The sequence below is a fragment of the Protopterus annectens genome, chromosome 9.part0 (assembly GCF_019279795.1).
Source record: "Protopterus annectens isolate FY-2018-M chromosome 9.part0, PAN1.0, whole genome shotgun sequence".
Lineage (NCBI taxonomy): Eukaryota > Metazoa > Chordata > Ceratodontiformes > Protopteridae > Protopterus > Protopterus annectens.
In genome coordinates, this window is record NC_056743.1 from 290,147,944 (window position 1) to 290,166,484 (window position 18,541).

The 18,541-nt window shown below is 36.9% G+C and overlaps 1 protein-coding gene across 2 annotated transcripts in view; it reads left to right on the top strand.

The window, feature by feature from the left end:
- OTOG (otogelin) overlaps positions 1-18,541 on the top strand; it is a 2,079,396-nt gene that overhangs the window by 1,130,417 nt on the left and 930,438 nt on the right. For both annotated transcript variants that reach the window (XM_044082876.1, XM_044082877.1), the window contains exon 24: positions 10,379-10,486. In XM_044082876.1, the coding sequence (XP_043938811.1) occupies positions 10,379-10,486 (108 nt within the window). The remainder of the gene's footprint in view (positions 1-10,378; positions 10,487-18,541) is intronic.

Genomic DNA, 18,541 nt, shown 5'->3' on the forward strand with positions numbered 1-18,541 from the left:
TGGGGAGAAATTGTAGTGAAGTGTGTTTAGTTCCTTAAGTAACTAAAGTAGGTTTGCTTTTAAGAAGCCCCTAAACACAGAGGTATTTGTAGGTGACGTGCCACCAGTTTTAAAGGAAATGATCACTGATTTATGGTCTGATTTAACAAAGGAAGATGATACATTGAAGGTGAGCAAACATATCCATATTTGTGAGGTTAAGATCAAGGATATTGGGGCTCTTAGTAACATGTCTGATTAATTCCACAATGGATTTAGCATTAATAATGGCATGAAACTGTTCAGCCTTCCAACTTCAGTGCAGTGCAGTCACTTTATTGATGGATAGTTGAAGTCCTCCAGTAGAAAGATGTTGGGCTAAATAGGAATTTCAGCTAAGGTGTTAATATAGCTGTATTTATCAGAAATGGACATACAGGGTGCTCTATAGCTATCTACAAAGTGGCAATTAATTTTGTTTAGTGTGATTTGGACATTTAGGAGTTCAAATTTGGTGGCCCGTGGAATTTGTCATGAGGTGGGTATATCCTTCACTGAATACTGATATTCCTGCACATTTCCCAGAGGTCTGAAGATATGATAGCCCTAAACCCAGAAACAGAGGGAATACTTTAATTGTTTTGAAACCATGACTCTGTAAATAGATATATATGAATGTGTTCAAGTCATAGGAGAGCATCAAATTTGGGCATTTTTATTAGTCTTTTGGCATCGCGTAAAACCAATGTAATGTGCTCCAAATTAAGATTTCCTAGGGTGAAATATCATGCGTATGAACTGTGCCTAAAAAAGGTATTGTGGGGATGGCAAAAGAAACTTTATCCAGAATGCAAGGTCTTGGTAAGAGAGGTGCAGATCAACCCTGGCAAAGTAGGAAGGCTTGGCAGTCATTTTATCTCAGATTGACAATCCTGGCTCCTCTTGAGTGATACCACCTACATAACCAATTAATTAAGCTAATTATCTTGTCTTTGAATCTCAGCATCATTCTGGGTGATGGCGACATACCTCTCAAGACCATTGTGTTTTCTGCCTTGGATACATATTTAGCAAGCACAGTCATATCCTTCTGAATGTTTTTTTGGTTTGGTTGGAGTGCCTAAGGTTATTCACCCCCATGTGGGCAGCAATCACACCATAAACATATTTGTTAGTACGGGACATTTTAAGATTCCTTCTGACATTCCACATCCTCATTCAGTAAAGACAGCTATCTGTTACCCTATTTGCATCCAGCCTGAGGAGGGTGATGTCTGTATGCCTGACAAGAGTCACCTATTACCGAAACATTAGTGTGGGTAGTTGCTGTCTCAGTGGGCCTTAAGGGCTTGGTGTCTGCACACTTATAACTCTTACAGGTATGGGTGTTGGCTCTGGATTTGCAGGGTGAAGGTTGGTGTGTTTCTTTGTGAATTCATGGCTGAAGATTCTTCATCAGGCTAGCAGACTTAACCAGTATTCTGTTAATAATGTCAGCATAAATTAGTTTAGTGGACATGCTTTTTTGATGTGTTTTTCAAATTAATTCCGAGGTAAGAAGTTGGTCTCAATGTTCGGTAAATAGCTGTACCTCTTATGTACTGAATTCTTGTGATGTAGCTGTAAAGAGTTTTTGGTAGGTGGGAGGCAGCTGCTACATTGCCCCAAAATACCTAGTGTTCTCTGATGCCAGACAATGCTAGAAAGAAACCAACAGTTAGCAGTAGTAAAAACAAGACTATGGGGAAACTACACAAGACTACCAGATGTATACCTTGGAGATAAAGAAAGATGCAAAAGCCATCAGACAGTCTGCATCCTGAAACTGTATTCATTCATAAGGCAGCTGACCCAAAATGCTATGTAGTTATAGAGAAGATACCACAGACATTTGCAAATATGTAAAAGTCAGATTTTTAGAACAAAGAATAAGAAGTGTCACAGGCATTCCATTTGTAAGAAAAAAGAGATTTTGATAAATGTGATAGTTAAGAATTGTAGAAAGAGAGACTGCTAAAACTGTGTCTCCAAGTCATACCATGTTCCAAAAGAACTTTCCCCAAAGCAAGACCAAAAATCCTGATAAATATTCCAGATGTCGTAGATCACAGAAGAAAGCTTCACTCATAACTTCAGATAATCATATGCTTAGGCACAAAGGCCACCCAGAAGCAGTTTTCTTCTGATTATACATACATTTCTTATTATCAACAGAATTTTCTACCCTTGCATTAAACTGGATAATATTATTCCTCAGCCTTTTAATGCAAGAAATCTGGACACAGCCTGACAAAATGGGAGGACAAAAGCCCAAAAATACAGATTTTAAATACTACTCTTACAAACTTAGAAAGTTGCTAGAGTAACATGATTTCTGTAATACATTTTTGAAAGATTTGAAGTCTGAAACTCAAATGTATGCCATTATTTAATTACTTCAATCCTCAGATCATCCCAGTGGTTTGCCAGAAAACCACAAATTTTATGAGGAATAGACCAAAAATATGAGGCAAAAATCTGGACATTTGAGAAGCATGGATGATATCTACTGATTGCATTGTTTACTTCAGAACCTTTCTTTTGAGATTTACTGACTCCTTGAATTTCTGCTACCTAGCTTACAGGCTTCTTTCTTCCCTGGTCCTGTGCAGTAGTTACTGGACACCTCGGTTATTCCTTCCCTCATCCATAGAAGAACAAAGTTGTTATGAAGTCTTTAGGTGTCAAACCAGGTCTGGTTTTACCTCAGTCACTAAGATGTGACTCTGCTGTGGACAATTTTGGATCCATGGACCACTAATCATTTTCCCATGCTGCCTCTAGTGCAGCATCTACAGCCACTAAGGACTGGGAGGATATTATGTTCTCAATGGATGTGTAGAACCTCTGTTGTCAGTCTCAGGGAAGTAGTGTTTGAAGCTCTATGGCATAGGGTCTATATCAGAAGATCGAAGTTTCAAAACTTCGAATCTGATATGATTGACACCATATGGTTGAAGTTTTGAGACTTTCAATCTTTTAACAGAGATCTCCGTACAGCGTGGAAAGAGAAGATTTCCCTTTTTCTGCATCGTAGTGCAATCTCGGAGTTGGTATATTTAAGTAGCGGGGTGGTGTGGGGCTTGCCCTCCTGGTTAGAGTGTTTAAATGGTTTGTTTTTGTAGGTTGTTGCGTTTTATTACATTTTTGATGTTTCAAAACTTCGATTATATGGTGTCAACTGTATCAGATTCGAAGTTTTGAAACTTCGATAATGTAATATAGACCCAATGGCATAGCTGGGAGAGAGAGAGCTATAACCCTAGGATAGTGTGCCTGCCCCGAGTTGGTCCATTTCCAGGAAGTTCCCTAGAAAAAGAAAACAAAAAGTAAAAAAATATCAACTTTTCCTATCTGTTTCAGTGGACGTTTTGCTGGGATTTGCTAGGGAGTTAATTTCTGCTTTTACATAACCTACTTCCTCTCCAGAAAAGAAAATGAGTTGCCTTCCTTTCTGAATCTGATTTTAAGTCAGAAGAGCAGGGATTGGGGGGAATGTTGTGCTGCAGCATTTTCTCATCAACATGAAGATTCTGATTCTAAAAAAAGTGTTGCTTCAGAATACCTTTCTTTTTCTGAAGCTTTATCTAAAACAAGAATTTTTCCCCCAGTGGGCTTAAAATTAAATTCCCATTTCCCAGCAAATTGTTTTGATTTTGAGAGCTGGTTATTCCCCATCTAATAAAGTCCCTCCTGTTTTATCTGCTATTTAGAACATTTTTCTCACAGGTTTGGTTTACCCAAGACAACAATAAAACATACTGGCACCACAATCTAAAGCTGTCAGAACTTTACTGATGTGCTTAGTACCTCAGCTGTTTGTCTTCCAGGAAACAATTCCATTACTCAAGACAGACTCTTTTTTTATATACAAAAATTAAAATTAAACAATGAACACTTTAATTAAATCCAATTTCTTAATTAAGAAAAAATACACCATACCCCATGTATCAAAAAAAAACAAAAAACGTTTAACCCTTCAAGAACATCTATAGCTATAAATACATTTGAGAGGGTGTTGTGTAAGCAAATTGAGCAGGATTATGTAAGTTTTTCCAAGTGTAGAAAGGTGTATAATTTAAGTAAAAATGAGTGGAAAGCATTACAAATGATATGTGATTTGAGTGAAGATTATGTTTTTGTTCAAGAGGGGTAACTGGGTTATCATGTCCAGATGTGGTTATAACAAGATGATTGAAGATTTATTACAGGAAAGTAATGTCTATCAGAGGTTAAACAAAAAACCCATTATTGAATACAATTGTGCTCTACTGGAGTTATTAGAGAGGGGGAAACAACTGGGTCTTCTCTGCCCTAATGATATCAAGATATTATATATCAAACATTCTAAAGATGCTAGGGTTTTGCAAAACCTAAGGTCCATAAAGATGTAAGAAACCCCCCCAGGCAGGCTCATTGCATCTGGGGTAGGTGCATATTTGCAGAATGTGGGTTTGTTTTTGGATGCCCATTTAAAAGCATATCTGGTTAAAATTCCATCACATTAGTAATAGTAAGGAATTTTCCGATCTGGTGTGGGGGAATGCAATGGGAAAAGAACTTTTATTGGGCCAGTGTGGATGTCAGATCCTTGTATACCAGCATCAGCAAAATATGGGGCTTGGAAGCGGTAGGAAAGATCATAGGTGAGGGCCCAAGGATGAGTTTTTTGTTGCAGCTATTGGAATTCGCCCTTTCTCACTATTATTTCATGTTTGAGAAATCAATTTTTTGCAAAAGGAGGGCAGAACAATGGGGGAATCTTTTGCCCCTCTTATGCCATTATTTTCATGTTTTTTTTTGAAAATTTATATATTTACAACAGCAGTTTTTATTCCAAGCATGTGGTCATTTTCAGGCGTTACACAGATGATTTGATTTTCATTTGCAAGGGTGATGTGAGTAACTTTAATAGGTTCATGGAGGGGTCACATCAGAATATATGTGGATTGAAATTCACACATAAGACTCACAACAAAATTATGCAGTTTCTTGACATTGAATATTATGTAGGGGTTGATAGTAAGGTGTCTTTCAGGCCCTATTTCAAATAAACTGTGGTGAATAATTTCCTTTGTGGGGATAGTATGCACCCTCTACATCTTTTGGAGTCCCTACCTTATGGTAAGTTTAAGCATATTTTTAATAATGCATTTAACAAAGAACAGTTAGATGATGAGCTTAATAAAGTTACAAACAGGTTGTCAAGCAGAGGATATGCTTTGGAGGCATTAAGAAAGGTGGAGATGAAAGTGAGGGGTATCCCAATGGGGAGGGGTGTCCACGGTAGGAGACAGGGGTGTATTGATGAATTTTGGATGAATAAGAACGTTGACAAGGTTGAGGAGGGAAATCAGTGCCAGCTGCTGGTGCTACCACTTTTATTAAGCAAACTGTTCAGGCATATTTAAGGCTAAATTAAATTTCTCCTGTGGTTAGAGTGAGGTCATCAGTAAAGGTAAGTGGTTTACTAAAAATAAATCTACCTCAGTGTAAAATTTGGGGATGAATGATGTGGAATTTAATGTTATTTCTGAATTATATTTTTTTCTGGAAGTTCCTCCACTGTGGTTTTCTTGTGTTTATTAAAATAGAAACAGACTGTTATAGATACCTATGCAGATGGGTATGTGGTGCTGAGACAATAAGCAAAAAGGGATGGCGGGGGCATTATTGAGGCAATGTTGCCTTTAATTGTTTTTTAAGTATTTCATCACTGACTTTTCTAAAATACACCTACTTAGTCAAAATCATATCTCTGGATACTGCCTTAATATCCACCATCCACAAAATTATTTGAGTTGACCAGGGTTGATGGGTTAAATTATCTTACTATATTGTGCTTTGCCTCATTGATATCTATTCATAACTTTTCCTTAAGCATTTAATATTCTCTCCTATGCATGTTAGAAGCATCTGCCTTCCATGTATGCCAGAATCTAGCCCTATCTTTCATTTGCTGTTTTAATCTAGAGTTGAGACTTGTTGTCCCTGAAACCTAAATTTCTTGAGTGCATTATGGTTTATTTTGAATATGGGTAGTTAGGTTATAAAAGATGGAAAGGGCAGAGGTGAGGTCTGTATAGTTATAAAGAGAAGTCTACTTAGATTCTAAAGTTTATCAAGAACTTTGTTATTGGCAGATTAAGGAAAAGTTCTTTAACTACTATCTGTATGAGCAGTCTTTGATGTATAACTGACCAAATGGCTGTCATTGATGTATAGTTACTAATGCATTTTTGGGAGAATTTGAATAGAGTACATTGTTCTGTTATCATTATAATAGCTAATAAGGTAATTATTATGTGGGTTAGAAGAGAGTCCCTCTTCATTTGGGTTAAATTAGGGGAATTGCTAGGCTAACAAAACACACTTCATGTTGTCTTTGCCAGATGTATTTATATCAGCTGGAATAATTACATTTTGATGTTTAACATACTGTGCAGAAGCTTCAGTTGTTGCCAGGATCAAGGAGAGACAGAGAGAGAGAGAGAGAGAGAGAGAGAGAGACAGAGACAGAGACAGAAAAGATGGGATAAAATATATATTACAGCTAGGAACAGTCTAGCTTGTCTACCCACTGTGATGTCTGTAATAACCCAGTTTGCGAATGAGACTGGTGAGGCATCACTTTCAACAACTAATACAGGAAAAAGTCTAGTTTGCCTGTAAATAACACCACACCCCATCCAGTCATCTTCCTGGTCTGTTGTCCATGAATTCTGTTGAGTTTTGTAGTACGATAAGGATATCCAGGAGTTGCCTTTTAACCAGTTTTCACTTACTGCAATAATTTGGTTTTATTTAGTGATGTTTATGTGACTATTTATTATTCAGATTCCATGCTTCATGTAGCCAACGGGAAAGTGTTTTTGTATTGAGCAGCAGTTTTTGTTATCAGTCTCCCAGATTCACCTAAACAATTGCACCTCAAGTGATTTTGTTTAGAAAGACTGAAAGGGTGGTTTGCTTATATGTACCACTATTTTCATTGTTTGAATGTGAGGAATTTACTGGAACAAGAAGGATATGGATAAAACCTTTTCCCCATCATACTGGAATGTCAATCTTCTTTGTAGATGTCAAGTGACATGAATCTGGAGGCAAGTAGCTCTGACATGAAACCTATGTAATTTGGAAAATAGGAGAGGTAAGATGGGAAGAGAAAATGAGAGAACAAAACTTTGAGTTACAGGCATTGTTAGTTCCGAGTGATATTATTGAATTAGGAGAACTTATCTTATTAAGGTATTATGTTTGAGAATAGGCAGTAGGAATGAGAGAAAAGATTCCTAGTCGTCAGTGTTTTCAGTTAATTTAGTGAGGTCTATAATGGAAATGATGCAGTCAAAGTGTGATTGGCCTTTAGCATTAGAGGTGAACATTGTTACTGTAAAGGAAACAATGTAAGGGTGGGAAGGTATGGTAATAGGGAAGGTGAGTAAAGGGCAACTGTGGAGGGAAGTAGGGTTTTTCCTAACCCTGTGAGCCCTCAAAAACTAATTCAGAATGTTTTCTTTGAAGAGAACCAGCTTTATTTCCTTATCAGCAGGCCTTAATTACAGCCAGAGTTCTCTGCTTTAGTCTGCAAAAAAGGCTGCATCAGTAGCTGCTTGCTTGAGCTGACCTAGTAGCATCATTTTCAGTACACAGCTCAGTGCTAGGGGTGGAGGGTGACTGACTGAACAGTGCAGCACTTAATGCCAGATGGGGAGGGTGCTGAACCAAACGTTCCTCCTATAGGCAGAACTATCCACATTATGTGTTACCTAACACGTGAAAATCTTTATTTGGCCAAAGCTAGGTGGACTTGCACATAACATGTAACACTGCATTAACCAAAGTCATTTAAATGCTGCAGAGTTGAACCCTAGTGGTGGGAAAAAACTGCTTACTTAACCAGCTTGAATAAAACCTCAAACCTCCTTAGTGTTATTATGTCAGTCTCCCATAAACATGTGATGATGGTTCTTTTCTGAACGTGATGGAAATTCTTCAGAAGGGAACTTTGTGAGTAATGTAAGTGGATATCCCTTGGAAGAAATAAGTAAATACCTGTATATTATGTGCACAATGGAAACTGTAAGCTATGTACGTAATACAGTTATAAGTAATTAATTGTGAAAATGAAATTGAATCAGATGCATATCAAAGAGATCTATCTGAAGAAAGGTATGTAAGTAATGAAGTACAATGCAATGGGATCATTCTTTCATTTTTAACAATATTAAATTAGTTAACAGCTTGACCTTTAACAGTTATTGCTTTAAGGAAGTAGTTATAAAAACACACACACACACACACACACACACACACACACGTGTGTGTGTGTGTGTGTGTGTATATATATATATATATATATATATATATATATATATATATATATATACCCCTCTTCCTCGTTACAATTGAGCCCCACTATTGCTTGGTCCTCCTTTATTTCTTTGGTGATAGTTAAGCACAGAAAAGTCAAGCACACAGGCATAGAGAATCCTCCTTTGTATGGCCTAATCACACCCACTGCTATGAGATGTGAGTACCTCTGACATCAAAGGCATCCTTGATCTCCATTTGGCCTGTTTGTCCTACCACACAACTCACCCAAAGTCCTAATACAACCTGCATGGTATCTCTAAGCCCAAATCTCCAATCGTATGGCCACTATGAATGTTATTTCCCAGCATCTATGATTCTTTAAGCTTCTCTTTTGTCATAGTTAACTGTGAGATTATCTAATTGGTATCTAATTATTTTATAAGCATGTCTACTATACTATGTGAGGAAACTGCTGCTTTTTTCTATTTGGGCATATCTTTTCTAGAATTCTATAAACAATTTTAGCCCATTTGTAATTAATTCACCACCTTACAGAATCACTGCAGTGGTTTCCTCCTTTCTGACATTTGTCATCTGAATGAATTCTTTACACCAAAATACCTTAATGTGCACATACCAAAGGATTTTCTTGTTCTGCACATTTCCCTTTCATTTTCCAGTCATTTTATGTTAAGCTTATTTCCAGCACATTCAAAATATAGCTTCAGTGATTCTCCATTATTCCAAGGGATTTCATGGGAGCTTGTTTGCCTTTGATTGGCAGCATTTGTATTTTTATTACAATGCTTATACTTTCTCAGATAATACGGTATGACTAAGATATACTTTCTCAGATAATACGGTATGACTAAGATATACCTTCTCAGATAATACGGTATGACTAAGATATACTTTCTCAGATAATACGGTATGACTAAGATATACTTTCTCAGATAATACGGTATGACTAAGATATACTTTCTCAGATAGTACGGTATGACTAAGATATACTTTCTCAGATAGTACGGTATGACTAAGATATACTTTCTCAGATAGTACGGTATGACTAAGATATACTTTCTCAGATAATACGGTATGACTAAGATATACTTTCTCAGATAATACAGTATGACTAAGATATACTTTCTCAGATGATAGGGCATGACTAAGATCTCAGCTGTTTGATACTAATTTTAATTTTGCATTTGCTATTTGCTTATGGTTAGCTTAAGGCTTTTTCTTTTTCATCCTTTTCAGCAAATCAATCAGCCTTACCATCAGTCATGTTATTGTTTTTTCCTGACACCTTTCTAGTACGTCAGTAGTTGAATTAACAACAACAGCAGGCCTTTTGGTTTTCTGTGCCATAGCTCTCTGAAATATGACATACACTGACAAAATTCAAAATAGAAGTCTCAAAATTCCTGTATTTTCTTAAAACAAACGTATTTACCAGATCCTTAATTTCTATTGCCTCTTTAACTTTATGAAGTAGATACTATCGTCATTTTCTATTCATACTCTGAAATCTCATGAGACTTTGAAGACAATCACTTTCACTCGGATAAAAAAGGGATAGTGTATGAGTACCAGACTTGCAGAGTTACTGATTCATGAAGTGGCTAGGTGTTTAGGATTATCATAGCTTAAGAGATAATGTTAATGGATACTAATCATAAGAGCAAACATGTTGTTATGATGAGATACCACTTGTTGTTCCTCTTTACAAACGATGTGTCATTTTTCTGTTTAATAAAAAAGTTAGATACATAAATAAATTCCAGCTAGCAGAAATCTTTTACATTTGGAAATAATCCTTTCTGTTCAGAGGACTTAGGCTTCACTCCAGGCAAATAAAAGTTGTTAATGATCTTCTACTCAAGCAGTAGAGCTTAGTCACTTTTTTTTCAGCAGCAAGTTTCCAGAAGAAGCAAGATCCATGCATTATAGTATATGCTTATTTTTATTCAGAGTGGTGGGGGTGATGCAAATGTTTAAAAGTAACAGAAATGTAACCTCATTTTAACTCTGTTCTCTTGGTCAGCCTTGTAAAACATGGAGATGAATGCTTCCTACCTGAAGAATGTCCCTGTTCGTGGAAAGCAAAAGAATATTTTCCAGGAGACCAAGTGACTTCTCCATGCCATACCTGGTATGCATTTAGCTCAGTAGATCTATGTTTTTATTTTTTGATCTATATCCTCTAAATTGTTCAACTTGATCTGTTTATTACTAACTGCAGTGTGAACTGTGGCTCTACATGATTGTCACTATTGAGGTGACACCCCGACCTCATGTGCAAAAATGGGAAAAAGGGGTTGTGGATGGATGGACGGATGGATGGATGGATGGATGGATGGATGGATGGATGGCTATCATGTTTGTGTAGGAAGAATTGCCAAGTCTTTTGTGTGTTTCACATATTATACACAATTCTGAAAATACCTTGGAATTAGGATTACTCGACTGGAAAACTGTATCTTTTTAGTGATGGCAAGCTACAAATATTTGCACCAAAAATATTCATTCAACAGACAGTTTAAGCAGTTCAGACTTATTGCCAGTGGTATACCAGCACCATGTATGTGAAATACACATATTAAAATATTTAAAATAATTCCATTTCTACCGCAAACCAATATCTTTTATTCTCAATTTAACAAAATAGTCACAATTGCTTAATGTAACAGCTTAGTGAAATAAACTGCAAATATATCTTCACTGGAAGTGACCAGATATAGAAATTTGTATGTGCCCTTTGTGTACTAATGGAGTCTTCATTTCTTAGCACTTATGGAGAAATCAGTCAAAGTAAAGAAGGCATTATGCACTTTTTTTTTACAAAAGAGAAAATGTCTTTACAAAACAGCTTCATTGTATAATGTCAATAATTACTGTCTAAGTATGGGTGAAGCAGGATTTACTTCCTCCAGGTCAAATCAACCCTTTCAGTCTTCATCCTTGCGAGAAGACCACTGTGTTCTTGGGTAAATCCTATTTTAATTTATAGACTGGTAGAAATAATTAGTATAATACCATTATTTGCAGTTAAAAAGAGACCTTTTCACCACCAGAATAATTTTTTAATATTTTGACTTTTAATAAAATGTTTTAAATTGAAGACCAAAATTATTGATTAGTTTATTTCAGTTCATCTATTTTAAATATAAATGCCAGAGCAAAACATTATTATACGAGTGAACTCTTAGATTATGTACTTGCCATCATACATTTTTTATATGGATGAAAATGGTAGAATATGATAAGACAAGGATTTATACACGCACGCGCACACGCGCACACACACACACACACACACACACACACACACACATATATATATCAACTTTCATGTTGTTACAGAAATTTACATATGTATTTAACTGCACAGTATATGTCATGCAGGTTTAAAAAGTTGTTTGCTTACCAAATTTAAAAGTGTATGTAGAAGTTTGAAGCATTTGCTTGAATCTGTATCATACTCACTATATTATCTGTTTTTAATTGGTACTAACAATAACATCTTGTGCTCATTGCAGCTCGGAAAAATAATAATACATTTTTTTTTTTTTGCACAAAAGAGACATTCATATAATAGTCACTAGATTAAAGCAGTATGTTCTGGGACTGGTTAGAAACCAAGAGCTGGACCAACGGGCAATATGTATATAATTTGGATGACAGTTTGACCAGTTGAAATTTAGATACTGTTTTATTGGTTATGTTTATACCATACAATTTTTCTAGGAATTCCTCTTGTTCATTAGGAGTCAAGAAAGGCATATGGTACAAGTCAATTAACTTAATATTATTGTTTTTGATATTCATTTTATCACTGGTATATTCTCTGGTATATTCTTTCGCATCTTGCCTGGATTCTAGTCTGGATTTATGATTACCATTTATGAAGAAAGAGACTCTATCACTCTTCCCACAAATATACTATTCCCCCAAACTGGCCCTTGAACTAGGTTTCTCATTTCTTTAACAGTGCAGATATCATTGTCCTCTAGGAATAGGTGTACTTCATGACTAACTACATTTTAATTTAGACTTTTAACATTTACTGCTGCCATACTCAAAATCATTTTGTTTATGCCTGTTTCAAATTTCCTTAGACCCACTTCAACCTGGATGCTTTTCACAAAAAAATGAGCAGGGTTGGCAAAATGTTTTTTGCACTTTCAGTTTACACTTCTGTGCCAGATTTCCATCTCTGTCCCAGGTATAAGACTTCTTTTTTTCCACCATAAAACTTCTTTAGGGTCGCTCACTGTCTTTATTTTCTAACATCATGAATTCCAAACATTGTGTTTAACCATTAAAATGTTTTTATTTATTCACTCTACAACCATCAAATACATTTGTATTCAATGCAAAAATAGTGACAAGATCGTGTTTATAAAGTGTTTTTGGACCAATTCACTTATCCAGTTAACAAATGTTGTTGTTGTGTCTTTCGGCTTATCCTGGTTAGGGGTTGCCACAGCAGAACTCCGGTCCGCTAATGTTTGGTAGTGGATTTTTAGGTGCCGAGTTACCAGCCCTGATGCACAACCTTCTATGAAGGCATGCCCATTCACGCATGCCTCCACACAGAAGACGCTCTAGCTGAGAACTGAACGCAACAACCTCTTGCTGTGAGGCGACAACACTACCGCAGCACCACCACTACTGCTGGATATCCAGTTAACAAATGTAAATACATAAATTAATACATAGAATATAAATGAATTGCTCATTTCCATTGTTGATCTATTTACATTCTGCCTGGTTATCTAATTATGTAAGCTGAACGCGACTGTACTATTCATAACTGGACAAATGTACATTAATGTGCTGAGTTGCTATGCCATTTTTCTCATGCTTTTATTTTTTATTTGTATTTACAGTTCTGCACAGGTTTCCCCATTAAAACTGCTATAGTTATGTAGGACAACCTAATAAATATGCAATAAATAAGTGTAAATAAACACACAAAAATCAGTTATTTCAAATTCTTTCATGTAAAGCATACAGGACAATATGTAATTAGTGCGTAAATGGGATAGCTGTAGAAAGTAAGCAATTACATTTGAAAATGCATTTGATTGAATAATTAAAACACACATTTCTTTAACATTTTGTTTTTCAAACCAATGAAGGGGTTATTAAAGTTCTAATAGCATAAGACATCCTGGGTCATCATGTTGTAATATTTTTATCTACAACTGCAAATTTGGATATAAATATCTGAATAAAAGTTTGCTCCCATATATATTATCTACAGTCCAAACTGCTCTTCCTTTTATCAAGGTTATCTATTACACAATCAGAAGGCTGAGTGACTAATTGGAAGAAAAACCCACTCTAAAAACTTTAACCCTTTGGTTCCTCGGTACCTTCATATGCTTATGTCACATTCAGACCACATTCAGACCAAATGGAGCTTAGAATCACACTGCCCAAATTCAAGAAGTAAATACTGATCTAGCTTTACTTAGTCAATTACAACATGTGCGTCTGCTCTATATTGTTCTGTAGTAAAATATTGTCAAATATAAAAATGTATTATCTGTGCATCCATCATATAATCTGTGCCACAGTTAAAACAAGTGAAGTCCATATCTTAACAATCAAGGATTCAACTATCTCACCTCACTCACCAATATCACTCATGCTCTTTGGCACTATCTATCCAAATGCAGGCCAAATAGCACTACTTGACTATAGTGGGCAGATGGAAAAAGTTCTAAGGGATTAAAAATCACCATATTAATATGAGAAGCATCCAAAAAAAATACATTCAGTTCACATTTGGATGGCACTGTATCAGACAGACGACCTCGCCATATCAGAAACTTGATTGAAGTCATCTGTGTCCAACAGTTAACAAAAATAATTGAAGGAAAACCAGTGCCAACCAACACCAAAGTGCAGTGACCAGTAAACAAGCAAATAGCACTGTAGAATGACCAGGCATGACTCCAGATGTAGGAAAACCACTTTTAATGCACCATAAACACTTTAACTATTTCACATTTTTGTCCAAGCATGGACTTCATCAGATGTACAGCAGTCAAGAATCCCACCAGTTTAAATATCCTTTTACCCAAAATTCAGTCATAAGTTAGTTACACACCCTTCTATAAATTAAGTCTTACAAGGTAAAAAAAACATTCTTAAACAATTTAATGAGGAGAAATAAAAATAATGTAAAATGCTTGTCCAAATTTTATTAAAGCTGTTTAAATGGATACTAAGAATATTAAAAATGTATAAAAAGATTAAAAATGTTATGAACAAACTAATAAATAGACTACATAGTGGCAATATTTTTTCAGTTTTTGTGTTTTTTGTCAGCTATCTTTATTAGGTATTTTTAGCAGTTAAATTTTAGAGGTTGTAATATATGTTTATTGACAATAGAGAGAGTTCTTGGAACATACATCCTAGATAGGTGTACTTCAATTTATTATTACTTTTTTTAATTTTTTTTTAAATTTTCTATTTTATTCAAAGTAGTTGATATTATAACACCTATCTTCAACTAGATGAAGCTGCATCATTCTTCATTTAGCTTTCCCTAGCCATTACCATCTCTACAAAGAAAAAAAATGAAATTTTGCACCATTATTCTCCTGGAATATCAAAAAAATTGAGAAACATGTGGCCAGTACAAACAGTATATGACATGCTTAGCACAAATTACATAACCCTAAAATTTCACCAAAGTTAGCACAGTATGAAATAAAGTAAAAATATTCTTCGCATTAGCCTTCATAATTAACTTAATTTCAGTTACTATACTCGCAGCGCAACACAACACAATACAATTGCAAAAACTAATATCCAAAGCTATGTGTATAATCCACTGATTTATTTAGTAACTTAACTTCACCACTTTGAAGCCAACTAAAACAGCTTTATAACAGAATCATATCAGTAGTGCCCAGTACGGTTATTTATACATTATCTCCAGTAATTGAATATAATCATTACCTCAGTACTGCATAATGGCTGGAATCATAAACTCCTCTTCTGCCCCAACTCCCTATCCTTATCTTAGTTTATAAATTAAAGGGATTCCACTTAGAGCCTTAGACAATCAACTCACCACCTGAGCAGTATTCCCATGTCCTCCTTATCCAAGTTTTTAAATTAAAGGGATTCCACTTAGAGCCTTAGACAACCAACTCACCACCTGACCCATATTCCCATGTCATCCTTATCCAAGTTTTTTAAATTAAAGGGATTCCACTAAGAACCTTAGACAATCAACTCACCACCTGAGCCATATTCCTATGTCCTTCCATTTCTTTGAAAACCCAGTGTTTTGTACCTCCTTTGGTAAGATTTTGAATAAGCTGCCTCCTAAAAAATGGATGTTTACTGCTTTTCAGTGCTTTCTTGGAATCCTAGTTTATTTTTCAGAGTGTCCAGAATTCTCACCTCTGATTAGGATCTACCCCATAGACCTTACAGATCAAAACATGTCTGGATGGATCTACCCTATTAGTTTGAGCATGAATCACTTGAGTACCACTAACTCACTGCTCAGCCAAGGAATATTCACAACATAGTTGCTTTGCAGGTGCGTTCTGCCTCAACCCCCTGGACTGTACATACACTGTGTTCAAGTATGCCCAAACTCAGAGAAAATATGTTTACACAGAGTCTGTGTATTCAAATATGTCCTTACATGTCGGTGTTGCAGTATTCTTTACAGTAGGGATCCCCTAACAGAGGCAGCCCTACATCTTGCCAGTATAACAAAGCCTTTTGGTTGTAAAGGGTACGCTGTACATCACATGCATGTTCCCCACACATGGTGTAGGGCATAAAGTTGATGTCTGGCTGTACCATCATCAGAACTTCTTTGCTGCCAGTACAAATGCCATCTTCGATCATCGGTCAGAAAGCTTGGTGGTCTGCTGGTTTCTACCACTCTCAGATAAGTGCCCTGTTGGAGGTTTTTTGATTTTATTATCTCACATTTGGCTTGTTATCTGGTTGTTGTATTCTTTGTTATCCAGCAAGGGGTAATGGCAGTGCAGGAGACAGATTCCCCACAAAGATCATCATGAGCAGTGTTCGTTCTGTTTAGGCACTTCCCAAGATCATACGTCAGTCCTTTGTCCCTAAGACGTTGCAGAGTTGGCTTTCTTCCATAGCAATTTTCCTGTGAAACCAACAACTTAAATTGTTTGCTAATAATACTAGTGGAAGGATCTTCCTGGCTCAAGGGCCAGCTGTCTCTGAAGAAAATGGCCAAGAAGGTCCGGTCTGGTTCTTCAGCTGTACTGCCTCCACTGGATGTCACTTTTGAGGCTGGTGAAAGCCCAAAAGATCATCAGGTTTCTTTCTTGGATTCTTCTGATGTGACCACTTCAGAGGCCAGTATGGACCCTAACACCAGACACATCCCTGCCGATTTTGCAGATGTTCTCCTTGAATGTATAGAGGGAAACCACAGCTGGTTATTACTAAAAGACCTACAAGTGTTCCTCAAATTTTAGTAAGGGAAAAGGTTCTGAGCACCATTAATGTGTGCCATCAGGGGTCAGAGCCTCCTAAATTTTTTAAGGCTGATGTCCCACTCAAAAAGAAGCAAAACCTAAACATATTTCACCTGCTCCAAAAGACACTCAGAGTGAATGGCAAAACTTCAGCCAAGGCCTGTTTAATGCTCTTAAGTCTTTCAAGCCACCAAAGAGTGCTTCTATTCCTGCTCCCCTCTGGTCTTCTACCCCTCTTAAGAGACCCATGAAGCAGGATTCTTCTGAGGAGGATGATGCTGATTCTGATAAAGAGTTATTCCTCCCAGATTTCTTTGCCACTTGATTATGGTTCTGAGGAAGAAGAGCCTACCAGACCTGACTCTCCTTTAGAGGAGATTTCTTTTGATGATACTGTTTCTGAATGATGGAATTTTTCAATTGGGACTGTACTCAGGTGTCTGATGTTCAGAAGAGGTACTATGAGATTCTAAAAATGGAGTCTCCTAACTCCTCTACTGTTCCTCCTGTTCTTGCTGTTTTGCTGGATGCCTTTTCCACTGCTTCTCAGGCTGCTGACTCCCAACCTTTGTTCCCCCCAAAAAATGATAGGTTATTTATAAAGTACTTGATGAGTGCAAGTTTCTTTATAAGTATCTCTCTGACCTCTTTGAGGTGTCTCTAACTTTTGATAAGCCTTCCAAATTGTTGTCTTCCACTAAATTGCTGTCTTCTGATAAGGATAGCAGAATCATGGAGAGGCTGGGTAAGAAAATGTATACTTCTGCTACCCTCGCCTTTAGAGCTGTTGACTATCAGACACACATGACTAGGTATGTTTTGGATCTTCTCTCTCAGGCCTGTCAGGCTATTTGTGATCTCACTGATTCTGAGGGGAAGGCCTCTGCACTTGCTTTGCTTGGGACAACCTCCCAAGTAGCTCACCATTCCATTAAATTCAGCTATGATGCTCTCTCAGGCCTGTCAGGCTATTTGTGATCTCACTGATTCTGAGGAGAAGGCCTCTGCACTTGCTTTGCTTGGGACAACCTCCCAAGTAGCTCACCATTCCATTAAATTCAGCTATGATGCAGCTGATGCTTCTTCTATGGCTGCTGCTTTTCATAGGTTCATAGGTGAGCACTAGGCTAATGGCCCTGGAGCCAGTATAAGCCTAGCCCAAGAATATTCCCAGTCATCCTGCTGCTGGACATTAGTTCTTTGTGCCCCTATCGAGCAAGGCTGTTGAAGTGATTCCCAGGGTGAATTTCCTGTTACCCATCCACTCGTCAAGATTTTTCTTGAAGAGGGCTAGTATAGTGCTCTGCCTGACGTGAATAGGGAGTTTATTCCAGAGTATGGGAAGTCTCTGGGTTCGGAACCTGTCCCTCCAGCAGGTTCTGTTTATTGTGGTAATGAGGTTGAGGTCCTTGGAGCATGTGGTACAGAGAGATTGACACTTTTTCAGATGAAGCATGTCTAGCAACACTGGGTCAAACATGGCTTTGTATGTCGAGCAGAGGTTGCCTCTAAGTAGGTGATATGAGATGGAGTAAAGCTGTAGTTTTTTGAGTCTTTCTGTATAGGGCATGCATTTGAGTCCTAGGATCCTGTTTGTGAGGAATTTTTATGGCATCTCCAGTTGTTGTAGGTGTCTATTGAGGTACATGCCAAATGGGGCATTGTACTCTACAATGGGTCTAATGAGGAATGAGTAGAGAGGGATTATG